The 24,243-nt window shown below is 54.4% G+C and overlaps 1 protein-coding gene across 1 annotated transcript in view; it reads right to left on the reverse strand.

The window, feature by feature from the left end:
• MEGF9 (multiple EGF like domains 9) overlaps positions 1–22,782 on the reverse strand; it is a 57,108-nt gene extending 34,326 nt beyond the window's left edge. The window contains exon 1 of the mRNA XM_063353238.1: positions 22,357–22,782. Within this exon, the coding sequence (XP_063209308.1) occupies positions 22,357–22,696 (340 nt within the window). The 5' untranslated portion in view covers positions 22,697–22,782. The remainder of the gene's footprint in view (positions 1–22,356) is intronic.
• Between the last annotated feature and the right edge of the window lie 1,461 nt (positions 22,783–24,243).

Below are 24,243 nucleotides of genomic sequence, written 5' to 3' on the forward strand. Positions count from 1 at the left end.
CCTATATATATACACACATACATATATTTTTATATATATATGTGTGTGTGTGTGTATGTGTGTATATATATATAAAACCTGGAGGTACTCTATTTTTTTGGGTGCTGCCCAAAGCTTGTGCATTCACTGCACACATCAGCATCCCATCCCTGGAAAGGCTCCGTTTTGGTACTAATTTAGCAGTTCTCCTCCCCACCTCCCCATACTTTATTCCCAAATTCAAGTCCTGCCTTCTCTCCCTTTTCCCTCATTTCCCCTTCTCAATCCCTCTCCAGGCACCATTCCTGACAACACAGGAATAAAGGGATCAGGCAGCGGGTTTAAAAATCTATCCGAGGCCATTTCCTTTCCCCTTGTAATTAAATTGTGGAACTCATTGTCAGGGGATGCTCTGGGAGCCAGAAATACCTACGGCTTCAAAGGAGGACTGGATAAGCTCACGGAGGACAGGTCCGCTGGTAGCTGTTAAACACAGGGATCTGGAGCAAGCATCCTGATGGGAAAGAGCCTGAAACGTTGGCTGCAAAAAGTCAGGATTATGCCCTGTCCTCTTGCCATCTTCTTCTGGCCAGCCTTGGATGGGTGAAGCTTTGGTCTGACCCAGCCTGGCGGTTTGATTTCCTCTCTGTTCCCACTGCTCGGGAATGGCTGCAGCTCCAGTCCTCCCCCCAACACACAAATCCCCCTTAAACAGCTTGACATGGCCGTTCCCACTGGGAATTCTTTCTTATTACAGCCAAAGACGCAGCTGTGCTGCACTGCCGCTCTTTCCCCTCACCTCTCAACAGGCGATTTCCCTTAACCCCCAGCAGATATTTCATCCCCCCAGTACGATCCACCAGTGGGCTAAACCCGCCCCAGCAGACTGGAGGAAGGTCAGGACGGGGTCTATGATAACGAGAGCATCTGTGAGCACCACCACAAGCTGCCGTCTGCTAAAAGAGAAGATCCCAGCCCTGGTAAAACAATCTACTGAGCTCCAGCTCTTCCCTTCCACATCTCTGATGCCACCATCTCCATGTGGTCAACTTTTGCCCTTGACTGGCTTTTGCATTCAACTCCCATCACTCCTCACTTGGGTAGCTGGGTGCCACCAAGCTGATGCCATGACCACCGGAGATGTTATTCCAGTGTACGGATGCTTCTGCCTTCAACCATCGCAGGCAGCGTGCCCTCACCCCGTGGCTCGCAGCATGAAAAGGTCCGGGCTGGTCGAGCTCTCCTGCAGGGAGCTGAGGAACATCTGCCATGGGCTAAGAGCTCATCAGAGATGAGCTGATGCTCTGTAACTTCTTAAAGAGAGGTGTGCTGCCAACTCCTAGGCTCCATTCGCATCTAGACAGCACTCAGCACAAAATAATAGCCAACTCTTGCATTACAAAGGTGCATTAAAGGGCTCAAACACGTTATTTACTCTCACTTGAGGCTACAACACAAAGACAGAGTGGTAGGAAGAGGATCTCCGTCTACCCCGAAAAAATTTTATACACATATAAGAAGTGCCTTGTGTTATTTCGCATTCATTTCATCACTGAATGCATCAGTTTCAGGGCACTTACGGCCTCCATCAAGCTCAGGGCGCTGCGGAGCCGGGCGTGCTGCCGGCGAGAACGGCATCGTTCACATTAATGCTGTTAAGGGCTTTACACGAGTCACTTGTGTTGTTCCATAAAAGGATTGCATGGGTCAACAGGGGGAAAAGACAAGCATTTCTCAATGCTTATACATCACTTGTAGTACCGTTAAAAGATTACACATATTTATCGAGGAAAATTAAATCAGATTAAACCTCCCTCTTATCACGTGGAAAGAAGTCCAAAGCCAAGGTCCCAACTCCGGGGGTCACCAGCAGCCACACAAACACTTTTCACCAGTGTGACGCTGACAGACTTGGGATTTCGGCCAAACTCCAGCTCAGCCCAGACCCCATCCCCCCTCTGCCTTTGATATCCCTTCTCCAAGGGATGAGGCATCTAGTGACAGCCCCCCGACCGCGGTGACAAAGCCACCGCTCCGCTCCTTCAGCCAGCCACTGCCAGGCTCTCGGGTCTTAAACAAATGCCTGGGATTAGCTGTTTTTCGTTCCTTTCCTGCACCTGCAATCAGACATACAGGCATTTATTTGGTTTCTGAGGAGTTCCGGAAAGCTCAACGCGAGCACCGAGCAATTTTGCTGCTTTCCCGTCCTTTTTGATGCTAAACAAGTTCGCAGCCTGCGCCAGCAGCTCCGAAACCAGCCGCCAGTAAACGTGCACCAAAGGAGTCGGACTCGCAGGTGCAAAGCTGTCTGGGGAGACTAAAGGATCAAACCCTGTAAACGTAAGGAAAAAAAAAATACATTAAATTAAAATAAAATATGGATTCTCCTTAACCTGGGATTCCTCCCGCACTAGGAGATCCCCAGCGGGGCAAAACACCCCAGGAGCTCCCGGCGATGGGAGAAGAAGATGTCAGGAAAAGCAGGAGCGGTCCAGCAGTGATTAAGAAGCAGGTTGTAACGCAGGAGGCTGCGCAGCAGGGATTACCCAGCTGCAGCTAAAGAATTACCCCTATATACCGATAAATTTCCATACGCAGACAAAGCCTCTGGGTCTCTACTAAGCAGACCACGTACAAAGAAGAAACTCAGCCCTAAAATGTTTACGCTACAAGAAGCTACAGCAACTTCAGACAGATCAAATAAATGCTTGAGGATTAAAACCTCGACAGTTAAAAAAAATGGATCCAAGCCGTATAATTAATTTGAAAATAGTTTTGTTGGCGTTTTGCTTTAGTTGGTTAGATTGTCCCGCTAATATTTCCACAAACGTCTGCAACCATGTAAATATTCTCTGTCTCTGTTTGAAAATCTCTGGGGTTTTTTTTTTTACCGCCCGGCGTGTGCCGCAGCCAGCCCAGAGCAGGATTTAGAGAGAAACGGGACAAAATGTAACTTTGGCAAAAAACCACCCCAACAGCCCCCCAGCCACCCCGGCAGCTCACCCCCCCTCACCCACGGACCTTCTGCGGCACCTCCCAGGAAATTTAATCCTTCTGTCAGCAAAACGCTTTAGTTCGAAGATCCAAGACCCCTCACACGGGACGGGGCTGGGAATTTATTAGCAGACTTCAATTTTAGTATCTATCGACCATGTCCTAGCAGGGAAAGGGATTAAAAAAAGCCGCATGAATAATATGAACTATAATCATCTGTTGAAGTCTCCGTGTGTGCAGATCCCTGCAAAAAGTAATTAAAATCACAAACTTTGCTCAGCACTTTGGGGAATTGCCGCTAATGAACGAGCGTGTTAATTTATACAGCAGCTTTAAAGACGCTACGAAGCAAAACCCTGAGCAAGAATCATCCTTTCAACCATTTGTATTTGGGCTATAAAGTCGTGTTATGTGAACAACCAGCAAGAAAACCGGGGTTAGGAGATGAGTTGGGGGATGAAGCCCCCTTTTACTGCTCCCACCCTTCCCAGAGAGGCTCCGGGGCGAGGGAAGGGTCGGGGTTCCGCTCCTCCAGCCCAGCTCCAGGGAAAAAGGGAAAACCCAAGTTCCTTTGCCTTCACCGCTGCTGCTTTCCTATTGAAGAAACCCAGCTGCAATGCAGACATCCCCCAGGACGGACCCTGCAGGGCAGGATTTAGGTTATTAATCGGATACGATGGGAAGCTCTGCCCTCACAGCTCAGCGTGGAAGCCACAGGTCTCCAAGGTCATCCAGGAGAGCATCTCCCAAGCCACCAAACCCACCCGTCTGGAGATGACAGCAATGACCACCCCTCGCTTTGGGCGATTTGCTTCCCACCGCTGTCACCCTGTCAAGGACAAATCCCTCGGCTCCTTAATTTTTGGCGCAGACGTGGCTGGAGCAAAAGAAGGGGGAAACCGCCCAGGTATGTCTGCATTTCAAGCAGAGCAGCAATGCACGAGCTGAGACACCACCGTGACATTAGATCTTTAAACAGAAGGCTAATAAGGCCTTTTTAAGCCTACAGCTTTCCATATTAAAAGAATTAAACTCTTTTCTTTCCCTGGACACTGGTATAAATCAGTTAAAGCCCCACACAGTGCTCGCGCTGAGATAAAATGGGCAGGTGCTGCCAGCCCAGGCTCAGGGCCGTGCAGAAAGAGGTTCATCCCGGTCCTGGCAACGTCCCCTGATTCCTTCCTCAGTTCCCAAAAGCCAGAATCTTTTAAGATACTTCTCTACAGCAAATGTCCAAACCTTTTAAGAGCTGCCTCCGCACAGCCCCGAGATGTGCCGTGCCATCCCCGGGGGGGGAACGTGAGGGCACGGCACAGCACCGGGCTCCCGAGGTCAGGCAGCCGTACCAGCTGGGGGGGAGGTTGAGAACCCCCCTCCGTCCCCTTCCTCAGGGATTTGTTGACCCAACCCATGGATGCTGGTCGGTGACCTGCCGGAATGGTCCACTAAAGGGACAACGATCCGCTAAAAAGGGATAACAACAACAACTGGGGCATCTGGATGGCTCCTCCAGCATTGCAACTGATGCTGCTGGAAGGCGAGCGGTGGGGAATAAAGCAGCTGAACAGCTAACTGGAGAGAAATATAAAAGCAAAGAGCAGGATATAAAACGCAAAAGCAAAAGCCAGCAGGCTGGCAGTAGGGGGGAAAGGGAACCTAGTTCTGCAACACCCATCTTCCACCAGCATAAAGATAACTCTGCACGAAACCACCTGATGGATGCCCGGCCAGATAAGCCGGAAAGCTCAGCTCAGCGGCTGGCACGGCACAGCACAGCAGCCCTCGTGCCCAGTGGCGCTCAACCCTGGAACAGCAGGAGCCGTCTGACCCCTCTGAGAGCCCCACGACAACGTTGGGTCTGTAGCTTCAGCCTCGAGCCACTTTCTTCTGGCATCAGTTCGTGACCAACGCAGCAGCTGTTGACATTGGTAGAAAACGGTGAAAAACAGCCAGGTGTCCTCAGCTGAGGCTCACAAGGGCTCTGCCTTATTAAAAGTATCTTAACAAGTTCCCACCCATCAGTCCCCCACCCAGGATGGTGGGTGCAGCCACCAGCTTCATCCCACAGCATGTAACAGGTCTCCTGCCCAGAAGCAAGGACCTCCAGCAGAGGATGGAGAACGGGCAGTGGTAACTTCTTAAACCATCACAGCTGGTCTTGCTCTAGATGACTCCTGTAGAGGAAAGGACTTTCCTACTGCCAAGAGCCATCAGTGAAGGTAAACCTTCAGGCAGGCGGCCACACAGGACCCAGAATCATAGAATGGTCTGGGTTAGAAGGGACCTTAAAGATCATCTCATTCCAACCCCTGCCCTGGGCAGGGACACCTCCCACCAGACCAGGTTGCTCCAAGCCCCGTCCAACCTGGCCTTGAACCCCTCCAGGGATGGGGCAGCCACAGCTTCTCTGGGCAACCTGGGCCAGGGGCTCACCACTGAGTACATGAGTTTTGTCCATGTGAGCAGCAATATAGAAAATTTGAAGGCTGCGTTCTCCATCTTTACTCCTTTATGGCATGTCAAGGCTCACCCAGGAGCTGTGGTGTAGAGACGAAGCCAGTGCAGGGGTGAAGAGCCCAGTCCATGGGCGGGCACACACATCCTGGCCTGGCTTTATCACCTTATTTCCCTTCACATTATCAGCTCCGACCATCCCCCGGTGAACATCAAGACGCATTAAGGCAGCATCCCACTGGCGAGAGAGCTGCCTGCCGGGAAGTTAAACAACACAAGTGATTTCTCCTTGCTTGAGTTAACAAATAAAAACTTCCTTGCAGGGAATTCCAATCAAATGCAGATTACAGCCACCAGACACCTTAAATATATAGCAATTAAGGAAGGCATCACCAGAGACCTGACTCCATCACCAAGACGGTTACAAACTGCAAGTCAAGAAGGGCAAATCTTCTTCGACCCTAAAATCCATGAGAAAGGTGCACAGGATTCTTTTGCTCCACTGATGAACCCAGGGCTCGCCTCCCCCTCCTTATCCAAGAGCTTTTTTGCAGTAGTTGCTGCTTGTTCCCCCCTCCCAGGCTCCGGGGAAGCGGCGCAGGCTGGAACGCAGGGACTTGGTCCAGTTTGCCAGGAACTAATCTGCCCAGCTACAGGGGCTGCCTCCTGCCTGCGCATTTGTCTGACACAATTAAGTTACTTAAAACCAAAATACACTGCTGCAAGGCGTGCAGCCTTCGGAAAGCCTTTTCCCCTCTGGACCTTGCCTGCTGACAGCGCCTGCGGTAGCTTCTCTTCTCCTGAGTCACCGCAATTAACTCCTGGTGCTCCCAGTGTCACATTCAGCTTCGGCAGGACCAGCTGGGACCTCCAGACCACTGGACCCAGCTCGGTGCCGAGCATCTGCTGAGCTACCCACCCCAAGAGCTACGCGGGTGCAGGCAAGTGGGTCTCGTATCCCCAGGCCACCGCTGCCCCAGGTCCACGGGGGTGCTCACCGTCCCTTTGAGAAGAAAAGGGAATGGCCAAGTTCAGGTTGCTGTAAAGCCATTTTTTGCTTAGCACAGAAGCCCTACGGCAGGTGATAACGCACCTGCTTCAGCACCCTCAGCTGCTGTGGCGGAAACCTGCGCCCCAGGGAGGTGACTGCTGGGGACCGTGACATCCCACATCCCTCCACGAAGGTACATTGGTACGAGCTGCAGAGCTTGGACCTCTGGGGAGGCTTCCCGGTGAGGTGGAAAATACACCTGGCTGATCTCGCTGCAAAATGCATCTTTTTTTGGTAACAAAGACATAACCCAATTTCTTTACACCAGGTGTAGCCATGGCATAACTGGGTGCTCCGTCGACATACAAAGGGAGCAGCAGCTTCCCCTGGCTGCTGACATCCAGCAGAGGTACTAAAGCTCGGTCCAGTGTAGGGTGGATGTGATAAGGAGTCATCCTTGTTCCTTCTTTCTCATTTAAAGCAGTCGCTCTTTCCCTGGGAGGAAAGAGAGAACAAAAGCATGGAGATGCTAACAGTGACGGCGCAGGCGTGCACTCAATCCATAATTCAATACGAAAATGCTGGGAACCACGTCCTCCCCCAGCCAGGCGTCGGCGAGAGGCAGAGGAGCTCTGCATCTCCTGGAAACAGCAGATACTCCCTCAGAGGGCTGCCACGGCCACCCGGCCAGTGCTGGGGCACGCGCGACCTCTGGAGAAGGCCTTCACCTTCTGGGGTAGCACAAGTATCATGCCCAGGTTCCTCTCTGAGCAAGCAGGAGCGCTTCTTAAACTGCTCTAATAATCCCCCGAGATGAGAGATGCCTTCAAAGGGAGACTTTGGGCCTCCCTAAGAAGCTGAAGATGGACCGAGGGGTCAAGGTCAGATCCTGAGCCCCACCTCAGGGCAAGACCTGCTCCTCCATTGCACGCTGTGGGCCACGGGACCAGGCAGATGCATCCCCATGTCACCGGACAATTGCGCGGGCGCTTCCAGGATCGACCACAACACCCCCTCTCCGCCCAGCTCCTCCGGAGCAGCCCTCCCTCGCCTCGGCCGCAGGACGGCCATGGCAGTCAAAAGGAACAAAAGCCAACGACAACGTTGAGCAACTCTCTTCAAATCCCCCCAAGACAAAACTGCTGCAGGGGCTCCTGCCCAGCTTCTCAGCTGGTTTAGCACGAAGCGGCGCTCTCTGCAGGCACGGGGCCGGGGCACAGCTCTGCACACAGGCAGCAAGAGGCATCTGTACAACTTTTTTTGCTTTTCTAAGGAGGAAGATAGAGCAGACTTGCTTTGGAGGGGTTTAGGCTATTTTATGTTTAAGCTGGTGGAGAAAATCTGGAATGAAAACTTTTATCACTAACTCCAGCAGGTGCCCAGGGCAATTCCTTTTAAGATTCAGCTCCTGCACCAGAGCAGCAAAGGGACAGACCCATTAACAAAGGCTTCTTTTAGCCACGGTGTTAATAAACACTTACTGAAAATGTTAACAAAAAGAAGCTTTACAGACCTGAGCCAAGACCCCCATCCATCTCAGCTCATTGCATTTCCAAGCTTGGAGGTCAGGTGAAGCCCCAACATCACAGGATTCATTCCCAATACACTTTCCTAATTTTTTTTCCTACTCTAAACAAACATTTAAATGCAGACTTCTATGCAGCACAAACAGCAAAGTATCTTTCTTCCTCTCTCATTCCGTTTAAAGTCTGTGCAGAGGGAACTTGAAGAGAAGAAAACCTTTTGATGGTCTGAAGCCAGCGAGTCCCAGTTCTCTCATTGCTCCTGAGCTCGGTTCCAAGTTTAATAAAGGTGTTTTGTCTCCTTGCTTAATAGGTGGAATTACCATAGCAGAAACTCCAGCCGGGGAGAGGGATAGCACGAAGCATGAGTAATCCCGACTGGTTTCGGGCAGGTTTTGCCGTTTGAGTCCTGTTTCAAGGCTATGACGCCATGGCCCCATGGGCCAACTCGGAGTTACCATAACTCTTGCCAGACAAGGAGTTGTAAGTTATAACGTGCTGCAAGCAGAGAGAGCTGCCGGGACAGGGCAAGGAAAACGCCTTTCGAGCTGGGAAGAGAGGTTTCCCGCTCCTAAAGTTTTATTCCCTTATTTTATCATGCAACCTTGTGCTTGGCCGGCTACACTTTGCATGGGACACGGTGATGCGTTTACTCCCAGCTCGCATCAGGTGATTTAACTCCCCCTTTCAGAACTTGTTTCACCTTTGCTTTCATCCAGCACCAGCCAAACTGGGCTGCAGATCCTGCAACGGGATGAAATTTGCTGGCAAATCCACAGAGGAGAAGTTGAGCTTTCAGTGAGGGAACTGATACGGGCCAGGGCACGTCATGGAAAAAGACACTCGGACGGAGAAAGCCGTCCCTTATCGCTGGACGTGGGGAACCGCAGCAGATCTGGTATCATCTCCTGGGGACTCGCTGCCGCGGGAGCCGACAGGGGCAGGGGACATCACGGTGCATCTAAGCCACACTCCAAACCTTCCTCCATCACCTGCAGCCATGGCATAAGTGCAGAGAGGACAAACTCACCCCATGGACACAGCGCCGGGCATTGCCGTGGGCCGCCCCTGCCTCCCGCTCACCTTTGCTTTAAACCCCCGCGCCCCGCGGCAGATTAATGGCCTCAATCAGGCCTGCACGGCGGCTTTTAATTTCTCTCTCCTTCGTCACCGCGCTGCTGCCGACCCTGATGGACGCTGCAGCTCCATCCTGTCCTGCCTCAGCCGCCAGGGATTGCCCGCGTTTATTTCTAGCCATAGTTCACCTTCAAAAGCAAAGTGTTTCCATTAAACAGCAGGAGCTCCACAACCACAAATAAACAGGGACTTAAAGCCAATTCTCTGAAACCTCCACGGCAGACACGGGGCCATCCACAGCAGCGGAGTACCACAGGGAGCAGCCCTTGTCCCGCAGAACAGCCAAATCCTCTTTAAACGGACAAAACCCTTGGAAGCGCGGCGGGGAGGAGGGAGGCAGCCGGGCAGAAGGGGTCAGGGCGTCCCACGGAGTGTTCCCCAGCTCACCCACCGCTCGGGCACCCGCTAAACCCACATCTGAGCCGAGGGGCTCAGCCCAAACTGCTCATCTGCAGGCTCAGACCCCCCCAGCAACCAGGACGGCACCACCGAGGGAGAACCGCCCTCGGCAAAGGCAGCGCACTCGGTTTTGGGTTGGCAAAAACAAGCCCGATCCCAAGTCAAAGGGACACTCAAAACCGCAGAGCTTCCTCTGCAGCCGGTGGGTCAGCCAGAAGAGGTTTGTTGACATTTCTATCCTGACCATTTCGCCATTTTTGAGGGCTTTATAATGACTGTTTTGGCATTGCGACACCCCTGCAAAGGGCCGGCAGAAGGAGGAGCAGTGGCTCCTCTTCCACCAGCTCTGCTGCCGAAGAGAAACCCGGCAAAAGGAGCATCTGAGTCCCATCTGCAAAGGGGCATCCCAAATCCTACCAAATCCAGGGGAGCTGCAGGTACCCAACATGATGCCGGCAATGCACAGAGAGGCTCTAGGTCAATATACTTCAGGAAGAAGTATTTTTTTCCCCTGGAGGTGTCCAAGGCCATGTTGGACGGGGCTTTGAGCAACCTGGTCTATTGGGAGGTGTCCCTGCCCAGGGCAGGGGGTGGCACTGGATGATCCTTAAAATCCCTTCCAACCCAAACCATTCCATGGTTCTATGAATATGGCCAATATTGCACATGCTATTAAATATGTCACCTGGTATTATATATCTAGGTGGGAGAGGTATCAGCTCTAGGGTGGGGGACGTCTAACACACGTATACACATGACAGTGGACACAAGGGAGGTCCCTAAGAGGGATCACAAAGCGATGGGTGGTGGAGCAGAGAGGGGAAAGCACCGATTCCCCATCCCACAAGGCCTGAACTCATCATCTACACACCTACTGGAAAGCTTTTAAGGGGTCTGTAAACCAAAAATTGGTGACAGCCATTTCTCCAGGCACCCCCTGACACCGAACTGGGGCGCTGGGGGGAAAGGCCCTCTCCTGGGCAGCCCATCCCATGGGGGCACGGTGGGACGCTCGCTCCCTCCATCCCACCCCAAAGCTCGCCGCCTTCTGCAGGGAAACCAGCACCGCCCTCGTACCCGACTGCCCCTTCAGAGATCAGTCCGTTTCTTGTTTATTTTTCCTTTTAAATAGATTAGACATGCACAAAAGCCTCCCTTGAAAAGCAGCAACCGAGATGTGAAAAGGACGGGAAGATCCAACTGCGAGGCGTCAGCGCTAATCCACGTCAAAGGGCACGGCGTCGACAACTTACTGTAAACTTCCAGGAGGGAAAAAAAAAAAAAAAAATTACACAGAATAAAATGGTTAAGCCCAGACAAATGTTTGTCATTCATTATCTGGAGTCAAGCTTGGATTTCTCAACAACACAGCCAAGCCAAAGCAAGCAGGTTAATAATAAAACATCTTCTGCAGGGAGCTCCACGCCGGGCGTGCAGCCTGCCCTTGACGGGAGAAAGGCTGGAGGCAGGTGGAGGCTCTGTTTGCGTTTCTCCGATAACAGGTATTTAAGTTTTCGACGTCACTTTTGCTTTATCGTAGCCTGTAACCTGGCCGAGCAGCCCGGCTCCACCTCCCCATCTGCTCCCCGCGCCGGGGGGTGATGCTGTGCCAGACACAGCGATGCCACCCAGCCCGACGGCTCCCTCCCACCCAAACCGGGGGACCCCCAGCCCTGCCCGGGAACTGGGGGGTACTGCTGGAAATCCCCCTGAGACAGATCTTAACAGGACACGGACCTTCATGAGGAGGGGAGTGCCAGGAGATGGATGGTCCAGGTCACCCCAGGGTGCTTAAAAACAAGGCAAATCCCCCCAAATCCTTCCTCAAGGACTGGGAAAAAACCCAAGTGCCGCTGGCAGGGAAGGGCAGAGCACGAAGGGGCTGCTCTCGTCAGCTGGGGAGGCTCCGGCGTCTCCTGCATTGGCACAAAGTGAGCAACCACCCAGCCCAGGCAAGAGCCGACAGGTCGGGGTGCTCCGCTTGAATTCGAGCAACCCTTTTGTTTGGATAAACAACCTGGAGCAGGTTCTCCACTTTCTCTGGATATCCCGGGGTCCTGACTGCACCCCAGCCCAGCTCCCCACACCCACCCCAGGCTGCACTTTGGGGTAGGAAGGGGTGCAGAGAAACACCCCCCCACACACCTCCGCAGGCGCTGCCAGCGCTGGGCATGGCACCGTGCCCTCCTCCCATGGCACCGTGCCCTCCTCCCATCCAACCCATCCAACCGCCCGCCGAGGTGGGGTGTCTCTGCCCCATTACTCAGGCGTCTGCGAGCCAGACGTGTTTCGGGGAAAGAACTCGCTTTGTAGGAGCCGTATCCAAAAATCCTGCCTGTTCCCTCGGTGCCGAACGCGGTGTATCCCCCCCTTGATTTCCGCCCCACCGCCCCCCCCCCCCAAAATCACTGGTCACTGCAGTGCTCAGGTTGGCACGTCTCTGGTTTGGGGCAGGGGAAGAACACCAGAAAACAGTCTGTAATGTTTGCCCTGTTCCTGGTCACAAAAGGCGAGAGTTATACCCAACAGAAAAAAAAATACATAAAAAAATTATACATATCATAATACATATGTGTATATATATATCTCTTTTGAGACAGAGGGCAGGAGGAAAATGAATTATTGAAGTTCTTCATGGAACAAGGAGCTTTGAAAGATTTGAAGGGAGGGAACAAAATGTCAGGTTTAAACTGTTTTCAGTGGAAAAGCCCGTTAAAGGAAAAGGTATCTTTTGCAGAAAGATAGATGTTTTGCTGATCTTGACAAAAAGCCCTGTTCAGAGGAGGGGAAAGAAAGCCTTCCTTTAAAGATTTTCAACTAGCAATTGCTTTGCATCTTTACAGCGCTGCTCATGAGAGCATCCTCGCAAACCTGTTGTTGCTGGAGCACGATGCGCCTGGGGGAGAAGGTGTGTCTGACCATGGGGTCAGGACACAACCCTTGCCTGCGCCGTGAAAATAAGCAGGTGTTATAAAAGGCAGAGGAAAAAAAAATTTTTTTTTTTAAAATAATAATCTATTTCCCCCCCCTCTGTTCTGCCCCCGGGGAAGGGAAATGCTCATCCTCCAGCTCACAGATGGTCCTCCTGGAACGACCTCCCGCCTTCCACCCCATCGGCCACGTCTGGTGATGGGGAAGGATTTTGGAGGAGGGATGAAGGACATCAAACCCCCTCCCCAACGGCAGCGCCAGGAGCGCACCACGTGCCGTGCGCGCCACGGGATGAGCCACGGGATGCGACGGGTGTTTCCCGGGATGAAACACCACCTTCGGCCACCGGTCCCTCCCCAGCCACGACCACATCTCCCGCCACACAGGAGGAAGCTGCGGGTCGAGCACACACCTCCCTTGGCAATTAAAGTCATTTTCTTAATATTGACCAGTCCTAGCCATCCTGTGACGGGCCACAGAAAATATTAATTATACCCCCTCCAATTTAGCTGGGTTTCTTTCTCATTCAGATGTCGCTGGACCTGAGTCCCTGCCAAGCTGGGATTCAGCAATCACACGCGAGGAAGACCTGAGCATCACCTAAATGGTTGTTTTTCCACCTTGTAGCTCCAGGAAATTTCAAACAACTGCACACACAGCAATGAATTTAGAGCAATGCCACCAATGAAATGCTCAAATTAATAGTAATAAACTATAAATGCTCCATGCGATAGCGGCAGAGCCACGCTTGGAAAAACGATCTGTGAAAGCTTAAAAACCAGCGCAAGATGAGACCACTGGGGGGGGGGAGGGGGGAAAAAGCAACAAAACAAACAGTCCATTTCAATATCCTTTTCATAAAGAACGAAAATGAACCCAGGAACACATCAGAGAATAATCATTTAGCACAGATCAAACAGTAGAACTAGCACATTAAAAATACATGCAGCATTAATCAGCTACGCAGAGTTATATGCCATCATTTCCATAAATAATACAGGATCAAAGCAGCCCAAGCAGCACTATCAGTTAATATAGTCAGCCAGTCAGTCAAAATAAGAGTAAAGCTGCCTGAAAACTGCGGCAGCGTAATTTGCCGGGAATAAAGCAGATTCGCCTGAGAAGTGGCATGACCAGTTGAACGGGTAAAGGTTACTGGCAACCTCTAAATTACACAGAGGTGATGCCGCAAAGAGAGAAGAAAAAAAAAAAGAAAAAAAAAAAAAGAAAGAAAGGGTTAACGCAGCCTCAAAATATATAGAGATATATATTTTTTTTTAAAGCTTGGGGAATATTGTTGTATATGTTGTCTAGAGATAACCGCCCCGAAGAGCCAAGGTGCGGGGGAGAGGTGGGAGGACCGACCCCGCCGGGAGCATCCCCAGTGGCACCAGTCCCACCTCGGGGCTGGATGGTGATGGCTGGAGCAGGGGCGAGCCCTGGGGGGGGTCAGACGGATCCAGAACCCCTTCCCCAGAGGCAGAGCAAGGCTGGAGGGGCTCCCCTTCGCCCAGCAGAAATATCCCCATTGCAGAATCCATCCCCTCCACCGGGGATGAAGGCTCGCTCCCGGCAGCCTTTGAGCCCAGCCCCATCTCCCCGGGCACGTCAAGCGCCCGTGTCATTAAGCCTCTCGCTGAAGGGCTGCAGAGCCGTTTAGCTGCTGATTTTTAACACAGGCATGTGGAGCGCGCGAGCTATAAATAGCAGAGATGCTTGCCTCGTCATGTTTCTGGTGGCTCGTTTATAAGGACAGGGGGCAACTGAATTACAGATGGCAGGAAGAGCGACTCGGGTTTCCCTCTGGTTCCGCGGCCGAGCTGCCTCAAGAGCAAAACCTGCGAGGTTTTGCTTTTTTCTGCTTCCAGGCGAAACGCAAACGCCCATCTTTCATGCTCAGACTCTGAATCGGTTACATTTACAAGGCAAATTGTAATTCATACAGCAGGTGTTCAGGAGAAAAAATAAAAAAAAAAAATAAAAAATCCTACTTTAAGCAGCACGAGACCAACCTAAGGCTTCGCTTTAGTTCATGCAGCTCCGGGGAGGCTCCTCATTTACTGAAATAGGACCCGTGTGTGCACAAAGCAGAAACCCTAAAAATCTTTTCCAGAGGGGGATGGAAATAAAAGTCCAGAAGGGGGATGAGCAGGGCTATTGCCGAGTACGATGCCTGTCCGGCATCACGACCCCACTGCGTTTCGTGTGACGAAGGGCGGTAGGAATTTTGCATGGGAAGATCCGGCCGAGCATCAGCCAGAGGAGGAATTCAGCCTCCAACAAAAGAGCCGCTTCGGGCAGCTCAAACCGTCGCCGGCTGATTAGCGCTCCGGCAGCGTGTTTAGACGGTCTATTCTTCGCAGGCAGCTAGGCGCGATCCAGAAAAACCACGTGAACCCAGCATCCCCCCGCTGTATTCCCTGCCTCCATGAAATAGCTGGTGAAAACAAGGGGACACAGCCAGGCTGGCCTGGATCCGCTCAGCTACAAGACCCCAACCTGGGATGCAGGAGAAGCTGGGCCTCTGTTCCAGCATCCCCCGCTGTGAAGAAGGGAGAGGAGCCCCATCAGAAGAGGTGACATCCTCCACCGCTCCTCCGGGAGAGGCGGCTGCGGAGGAGCCAGGACTGGCACGGTTGGGAAGTTTCCTACTGAATTACAGGGAGAAAAAGTTCTGTCCAAACCAATTAGGTTCAATTATTCCAAGTCATAGAATCATAGAGTAGTTTGGGTTGGAAGGGACCTTAAAGCCCATCTTGTTCCACCCCCCTGCCCTGGGCAGGGACACCTCCCACCAGCCCAGGTTGCTCCAAGCCCCGTCCAACCTGGCCTTGAACCCCTCCAGGGATGGGGCAGCCACAGCTTCTCTGGGCAACCTGGGCCAGGGGCTCACCGCCCTCAGCGTGAAGAACTTCTTCCTGATATCTCATCTAAGTCCTCCTTCAGTTTAAGAATGCCTTGTTCATAATGCTTCCAGATCAACAAGCTTTAATCCAATAAAAGACCCCTCCAGACAAGTCCTGCTGGGATTTTGGGAGCATTTCCCCCCAGCAGCCCCCATATCGACACTGGGGATGGATTTAGCCCCAAGTGCGACAAGGGCCTTGATCTTACGGGGCAGCCTCAAGGCACAGGACCCCCCAGCAGACCGGCAGCGTCGGCAGATGCAACACAAGAACGACCATTTACCTTCAGTCTGACCCAAGCTAAAAGTCAAATTAAAAAAAAAAAAAAAAAAAAGCGAATAATTTCCTGTGAAGCAGAAACCCTGGTTTTCAGACAGTTTAATGAGACTGAATTGCAGCCGGTTCTGTTCTCCTGGGGTGGTGGAGCCACGCGACCCCCTTCCCAAGGCAGGGCAGATGGCTAGATTGCAATCTAGCCTTTACCTCGTAAAAACATATTAATATCCCCAACCAATTAGAAAGTGCCAGACTCGCCCCCCCCCCAGCCCCCCGCGCGATGCCTCGCTGCACAAGGCAGCCCTGTGGAGCTCAGACGCGCAGCAAAGCCTGTGGGTCTCCAGGACCTCTGAAGCCCCCCCAAGCCCTTGCTGCAACCTCACTCAGGAGCTCAGTCAAGCCCCAGGTGCAGCCTAGGTGCTGCCAACAACCCACCGCCTTAACATTATTTATTTCTTGTGTTTTATTTTAAGTGCCCGTCAGAAGTCCAGCAGAAGGAGCCTTCCCTTCCAGCCAGATGGCTGCCAGAGAAATCCCTGCCTTCGGCACCCAGCACAGCCGTGAGTTTATTTCTAACGACGGCAGATGCATCCCGCCACTGCGAAGATCTCGCCTGCTTCTTGGCAGCGCTGGCAAGCGCCTCGGATCCGCAGCAGTTCCTGACAGTCAGCTGGCCTTGGCGCGGCAAATATTAGCAGCAGCACAATGGCTTCGCCCCGCGTATTTATAGGCCACGGGCTCTTGTCAAAAAAAAAAAAAAAAAAAAAAAAATCTCTGAAATCTTTCCCCTGACTTCAGCAGACTCATGTCCGGGCTCTCTGTTCCTCGGGGACGGCTTGTTCTGTGCTTCTCTGCCCACAGCCACGGGGTGCGGGAAGTCCTGGATGTCCTCATGCTGCTCACCCACACACGGCTGGTGGGGACAGACTCGGGTACCCGCTCGATGCCCACCACCACCACCACCCAGCTGGGTAGAACCTGAGATGCTGCAGCCTCCTCCAGGGACCACAGTCCCCTCTGGGATGCAGTTATTCACCCCCTGGGGTTACACCCATGAGACGGGCTCCGCTGCCAGCCCAGCACCATCCCTCCTTAATTCATAGGATGGTTTGGGTCGGAAGGGACCTTAAAGATCATCTTGTTGCAACCCAATCAATTGTGGCAGTACTGTCCCCTCCGGCACAGCCCGGTCCACGCTGGGCAGGATGAAGCCCGTGGTGCCTCCCCGGGAAGAGGCAGGGTCCCCCTGCATCCCAGCAGGATGCTCCAACGGTGAAACCAGTCACCGGCCGGGAAACCCATCCCAAGCTCGCCCACGCATTTCCCAGCTGTTTGGGCAGGCACCACCTCTGCACCCCAGGCAAACCCCCATCTGGGTCGCGAGAGTCCCCCCCAGTCATGCTCCAGCACCCTGACCCCGACTGTCCCAGCCCTGGGGACCACCGCCACCATCGCAGAGCCCAGAGAACCGCTGGCAGCGGCAAAGGGGGCTGGAACCCCTCCTGCCCACCACAGAGCTTCAGGCAAACCACTGTATTTGGTGTTTCGGCAACTTTGCCTCCCCACGGGCTGGTGTTTGGTATTACCAAGGGCAGCCAGATAAATAACTGCGACACCCCACACAGCAGCAGTCCTATTTTACGTGCGGTATCTTCCAAGTGGCAGCTCAGAGATGTGACAATGTCCGAATCTCGGCTATCATTTAAAAGAAATAAAGTAAAACCCCAGTGCTGCTCCCTGCAGAGGGAAGCTAAAAAACAAGACTGTGGATGCTCTGTAGATCCTCCCAGAACCATCCCGATTTTTATGAGCATCGCTAAGTCCAAGAAGCTCAAAATCTTGAGTCAGGACAGTTGGATGCATCTGATTCAAGAATGACTCAGACGGGAGCGTGGAGGCAGGGAGGAAGACAAGGGAGTGACATTTTCTGCTGTGGGCAACATCCCTTTATTTTAAGCTCAAAGATACAAACCCCACAATTTATTACTTGATTGAAAAAAAAAGGCGCTCTCTGCCCTGGCTGCTCCCGTACTGATCCCAAGTAGCACAACCACATTCCTTATTCTCAGCCTTCACGTCTGTAACTTAATTTCCATTTCTTTAAAAAAAACATAATTTAAATCCTGCTGACATCTTGAAAGCAAGTTATCTTGGTAACCACATTGAACACAATCCCGAGCCCTCAAACAAGGAAAGCTTAAGCTGCCTTCCTAAGTGATGAGCAGAGGACAGCCCTAGCTCGCCCCCCCCAGCCCCTCCACTTGCCCCCCATTAGTTCAGGGCATTCAAGGCGTACGAGCCCAGCACCACAGAGCAGGACCGGCACTCGGACCTAAGGAGATGGAGATTTTTAAGGCTGCAGAAGTCCCCCCACAAACATCCAGCCTCACCTACCGCTCAGCCCCAGCCGTGGAAACCCGACCGGCTGCACGGGCATTGAACATCCACACACATCTGAGAGTCCTGTCGCACCGAGCATGGGGAAAAAGCTGATCACGGGGCAAACTCAGTGGGAAGACCTCCACCAAAGGGCTACTGCCTGGGTGGGAAAAGGGAAGAAGAGAAGTCACCCAGAGCTGTAAAGGGGACGAGCATTGGTAAGATGTCCCCAGACTGCCGTCGGCAACTCAGTGGTTTCTGTCCCACCAGGGTTTGAGAGCTCCCAACCTCTTGAGGAGCACAGCAGGGTCTGGCTGCTGATGGCTCCATGGCTTGGACCAAACTCTTCCCCCTACAACAACACTGCTGGTGCTGTAGGGACCCCACACACACACACAAGACCTGTCCCCACGGTGCCTCCTGCACGCATGGAGCATGTGGACCTTTCTCTATGCACCCTGCACAAGAGCAAACCCCTCCACCTCCCCAGCTGGATGATGAAGAAACGAAGCCAGCGCTCACAACCGGGTCCGCTCCTCACCCCACCACCTCCCCTGTGCCCAGCCAATTAGCCAGGCCACCCCCATCACCCCTGGGGATTTGCCAGGCTCCTCTTTCCAAGCTAAACCCAGCAGCTAATCCCACCCAAAGCCACCACCCGTAGCAGGGGGGGTGTCTGGCTGCACCTCCTCCATCTGGGCTGCGAGCATCCCGGCAAGAGATGGCCCCGCACCCAGAGATCCACCAAACATCACTGCACGCCCTGACTCAGCTGTCACCCATTTCCGCAGCAGCACGGGACGCCTTCTCGTGGTTAACTGCTCCGAGCCACCCAGACACCTGCATTTCCTGCCCTGCGGTTGCAGCAGAAACTGGTGATTGTCCCCTCCCACGAGGCGCAGAGGTGAGGAGCCAGACTCAGGGTCACATCTGGGACCTGGTGAGCCAGGAAGCCAGGTGGAACGCTAACAGAAACGGCGGGGAGGAGAGAAGGCAATGGTTTTTCAAGTTTTGAAACACTTATTCTGGTCTAAAGATGCCTAAAGCCAGGGTTTGGGTGCAGCTCTTCTACTGGCCCAGCCACAGCATGGGGACAACAAGGCTGTGCAAGGAGCTTCGGGCTTTTCAGCCCACCCATCTGCTGCGCGCGGGGCTGGAAAAGAGTCAGAACAAAATGTCCTTCAGAGAGACCCATATTGTTCAACGCTGCCCTACAGAAACTGGTAGAATAGAGAAGTTTTGTTCTTCAGGCAGGGAAAGTCCAACCAGGATACGCTGGTCACAGGAGCCACATCTCTGCTCCAGCACCCAGCATCCATCCCAACAGCAGCCGGCCCCAAGTCAGCAAAACTCCAGCTTTTGCTTTAAAACGAGACTATTTTGTACAAAAGGAAGACACAGAGTCTCCGTGGCGGGTGTTAGAGGCTTTGGCGATAAGGCGGGGGATACTTCTAATCTTGTCTCCACAAACACGAGGATTAGCAATTTACTTCTCTTAAAAACAAAATCCGGGATTTTAACATGATCACAGGCTTGGAAAGAAAAATAAACATCGTGGAACTGGGAAAGGGAAGAGAACAAGAGCGGAGCAAGCGGGCAGCTCGGCAGTAGCTGTAGTGCTGCTTAAATCAGAAGGAGAAAAATGCATCGAAGTCAGAATTTAAACCTTGGTAGCACTTAACAAACACTGAATGTGAGGAATCTCACACCAATTTCTTATCAGTAATAACGCCATCAGTGTTAAAGGAAGCCTTTCCAATAACCTGTATGAGAAAAGGCCTATTTGTTTCATGCAATAAAGCATATAATACATTAACTACCTACTGAATTAAAAAAGTAATGTTGAAAACATGCTACAATTAAAGGAAAATGAGGGTTTCAGCTAAACCCATGGTGCCCACTGGCTTTTCTGTGCCTTCGGTGTTTAATGCCCCCGGAGAGCAAACCTCTGCTGAGGACTCCAGCAGCACCCGGCAGATGGGCTCGGCACGGAAAAGCCCCCCATGAGCCCCAGGGAGAGCAGCTCCCACGCAGACCCGTGGCTGTGCCACCCACCCCTACGACCCCCCTGAGCCCCCAACCCGTGCAGGGGATGCTGCCGAGCCCAGCACCTCCCCCCGGCTGCCCCAAAACCCACCCGACCCACAGTCGCAATCCTCCATCAGCCAGGGATACTCTCAACCTGCCACGCCAACGAGTAACAAATTACACACAATCTGCCCCTGCGTTCCCACCCTGGCCATCACCGCAGCGTAAAGGCACTGGAGAGCAATTCTGAGATCAAGCGGCTGTAGCCATTAATAATTAGCACTTTACAACTTCAAAGGGTGATGCTGGCCTCCACAACAAAAACTCAGCACACCCAGGGATGGCGGGGAAGAGTTATCATCACCAGTGCTCCTGTTTCACAAGCGACATCGGAGACAGAGGTGCGGGCAGCCCGCGGGGGGGGGGGGGGGGGGTCTATGGCAGTGCTGGGATTAGACACACAACCTGCCGACGTGCATCCCTGACACCTCCTGTGGCAGCAGACATCAAAAGACATTATGCGAGCATCATATATGGACATCCGAGAGCATCCCAAAGCCATCGCTAAACCAGGTACCTCATGCCTCGCAATGCCCTCGCATGACACATGTCCCTTGGCCCGCAGGAGAGGGATGCTCTCAATAAAACCACAGGAGCCCGAGATGGGAGAGGTGGTGGTGCCCTCTGACACCGACAGACACAAACACTACACACGAGGTCAGACAGGGAAATACGTGCTGGGCACGACCCGGGGCAGGTTCCAGCATCCCCATTTTGCGGGGTGGCACCGCGCTGCACGTGGCTGAGCCAGCGAGGTCTGATCATGGCACCAGAGAGAAAATGGCTTTTGCTTTAAGACAACTCAAACCCTCCTACCTTTATCAGCAATTCCTAATCTTAAGCCATCGTATCTCTTCCAGAGAAAGTAAAAACAGGACCCGCAGTGGAACTGAAGTCTGAAAACAGGAGACTACAGATCTTCAACTGATTATATTTCTAGCCAGAAAAAACAGGTTGATTAATCCCTTGTTCAGACTGCTAAAGCTACCAGAACAGCAGAATACATCCCTTTCACATTAGAGGAAGCTCAACACACTGAAACCAAACATCTTCCAGGCAAGGAGAAAAAAATAAATACAAAAGAAGGAAAGAATCAGTGCTACAGCATTTGCATGTGTCTGAACATAAAGCTTTGGAAACGTAGAGCGAAGCTGAGTTCTCTGGTAAGATAAATGGACAAAGCTCCATCCATGGACTCCAGCAGAGTTTTGTCCACTTAATCTATAAGTGAACTGGAGTCTCGGCTTTGAAGACCATCAGTGTTTTCACCTCCCGGCACCGTCACTCAGCGCTACACCCAGCGAGAGCTTCAGCCGAGAGCGCAGCCCCCCAGCCCACCCTCTGCCTTCCTCGCGCTCTTCATCCATAACTCCATTTATTCCCACGGCCATAATGCTTTCCTCAGCTCCGTGCGAGCCCCCCCCCACTGCGACGGGGGCAGGATGTGTGTTTCCCTGAATAGAAAAATTAGCTCTTTTCTCCCCTGGCGCACCCATGGGGTACCACGTTAGCGTGGGCTCTTCCCAGCGCCCACCAAGCTGCCAATGTACCTCCAAATGCAGGTAAGAACAAGGGCTCCAGCCACTCTGAGGTATGGTCAGCCCTGTTCTGCTGCCAGTACGTGGAGGTGGGACACCGGGGGGCACAGAGAGGTGGGATGCCAGGGGCCCCTGATGCTCAGAGCACAGCTCTGCCTCCAAGGTACCACCCAGGGATGCTCAAGGCCAGTGTCCAACAGGATGGTGGAGGAAGAGGAGGTGGTCGACACCCAACAGGGTGGACACTGCCACGACACAACGGTGATGGGAAGGACGTGTCTTCAACCGCTCCGTGGGTGCACACCGGGGACGGCTGCCACGAAGGATGCTTTGGGGACCCAGGGCCAGCCCCCACCCCCACTGCTCCCCAAAACCACCCGTAACGCCAGTAACACCACCAGCACGGCTCGGGGGGGGGTGCAGCTGCGCCGCCACCCCCCCGAGCACCCCCGCACCGCCCACCCGAGCCCTGCGCGGGGGTCGCTGCCCGCCCCCCCCCCAAGCCCCAGCCCCGCACCGGGCAGAAGGGGCCGGGCGGTGGGACGCCCCCTGGGGTCGCGCAGCGCGGGGGTCCCTCCTCCCGCCCCGCACGGAGGTCGCTGCAGCCGGAGGGGCCCGGGGAGCCGCCGCCCGTCCCCCACCGCCCCTTTGTCCGCCGGCCGGAGGGAGGGAGGGGGCAGCCCGGTCCCGCTCCCCGCCACAGCCGGTGGCCCCGCTGCCGCTGCCGCTGCCCCCGCCATGGACACGCGCGGACTGCTCACCTGCGGGGCCGCTGCCCGCCGCTGCCGCCTCCTCCTCCTCCTCCTCTTCTTCCTCCGCTACCGCCGCCTCCTCCTCCTCCTCCTCCTCCGGGGGCACCGGCGGCGGAGCGCTGCTCCGGGCGGGCGCGGCGGTTCCGCGGGGCCGATCCGGCGCGGCGGTGGCGGGGCTGCCCTCAGAGGGTCCGCCGCTGCCGCTGCCGGGCTCGGGGGGCGGCGCGGCGCTGGAGGGCAGCCCGGCGGCGGCGGCGGCGGCCAGGAGGGCGGCGAGGCAGAGCAGGGCGAGCCCGGGCGCGGTCCTCGGCCGGCGCCTCATGCTGCGGCGGGGCGCTCCGCCATTCATTCATTCATTCATTGATCCAGGCGCTCCTTCGCCCACCAAGAGGGGCCGGGGAGCGGGGAGGGGGGGGGGGGCCGGGACGGCGGCGGTCCCGCCCGCCTCAGCCGGCCATGCCGCGCCGCTGCCGCTCCCAGCGCCCCGCGGGCGGCTCCCGCCGCGCCCCGGCCCGGCCTGACAGCGCCGCGCCGCGCCACGCCCCTCGGCCGCCGCCGCTGCCAATCAGCGCCGCGCCCGCCCCAGCCCGGCGTGCGGCGCAGCCAATCGGCGGCCGAGGGGGGAGGGCGCAGGGGCGGGGCGCGGCCAGGGGCGGCCCCGCGCCGGCGGGGGCTCGGCGGTGCGGCATTGTGAGAGCGGGGGGGGGGAAGCGGCACCGACCCCGCTACAGACCCCCCCCAGCCCGGGGAGCGGGGGCGGGTGGCCACTCGCCTTCCTTTTTGTATGTCTCTCTATATACGTTAAATATTTTTAATATAATTTTTTTTAAAAATTATATTTTTAATATTTGTATTTTTTACAATTAAATCCGCCCCCCCCACACACACACCCCAATTCGCAAAACAATGGGAAAGGCGCCGGGACGCGCAGCGGGACACAAAGCAGGGGGTCCATCCCTGCCCGATCGAGGCTCCCTCCCTGCTTCGGGGGGGGGGGGTGTCCAGCAGGTCGGGGGGTGTCACCCCCCCTCTCGGCACCCTTCTCTATCCATCTCCCCATGCCCACCTCTGCCATGTCCCGTCCCCGCGCCCGCAGTGATGCCATTCCCCTTTGTGCTGCTCGTCTTCGGGGCTGGAGCTATGTCCCACCCAACACAGATGCAACCCCCAGGGACCAGCCGTAAGGACAATGAAACCTGGGGGGGCATCCCGGCTGCCCCCCACCCATGGTCCTGCTGGGGCCCGACACCGGGAGTCACCTTGGCCAATGCCCTCCCCGTCCCAGAGGAGCGATTGGCAGCGCTGCGGGGGGAGGAAGCACAGTGACACAGATATTAATTATTTACGGGCCCCAACTGGGTGATCGCTGGTTCACACGCGTTGAAGCAAGACGCAGGCGTGCGCCGCCAGCCCCGCGCGGTGGGAAAAACGCTGCTCTGATCAACACAAAGGCACGTGGCCATAGGCCGGGCTGTGCTGGAGCAGCTGGGTGGGCCATAGGGAGCCAGGTGGGCAGCAGCCATCCGAGGGATGCTGCGGAGAGGGATGGTGCGGAGCACTGGGGGCACGACGGCTCGCGGCTGCCCATCCCAGCCCGGAGGTGCGTGGCACTGCCAGGCAGGTATTTGCATCGTCTCTTGCTCCCCAGGAGCCAGAGGATGAGGACAAGTGCCTCTTCGGGATTAGACATCCCCACCTTCACCCACCGCACGGTCTGGGCTGCAAGTCCTTCTTCAGCGCAATATTTAGGGGTTGTCTACAAGGGAAACGCTGCCTGGCATAGCTGCTGTGGGCTAATTATTCTGCAATAACTCGCTAGTCTTTCCCCCATACCCATTCCCTTCCCAGAAATAAATGGGACTTTATTCCTGCATAATAATATAATTATTATTCCCC

This window comes from Chroicocephalus ridibundus, chromosome 15, assembly GCF_963924245.1.
Source record: "Chroicocephalus ridibundus chromosome 15, bChrRid1.1, whole genome shotgun sequence".
In the NCBI taxonomy this organism is placed as follows: Eukaryota; Metazoa; Chordata; class Aves; order Charadriiformes; family Laridae; genus Chroicocephalus; species Chroicocephalus ridibundus.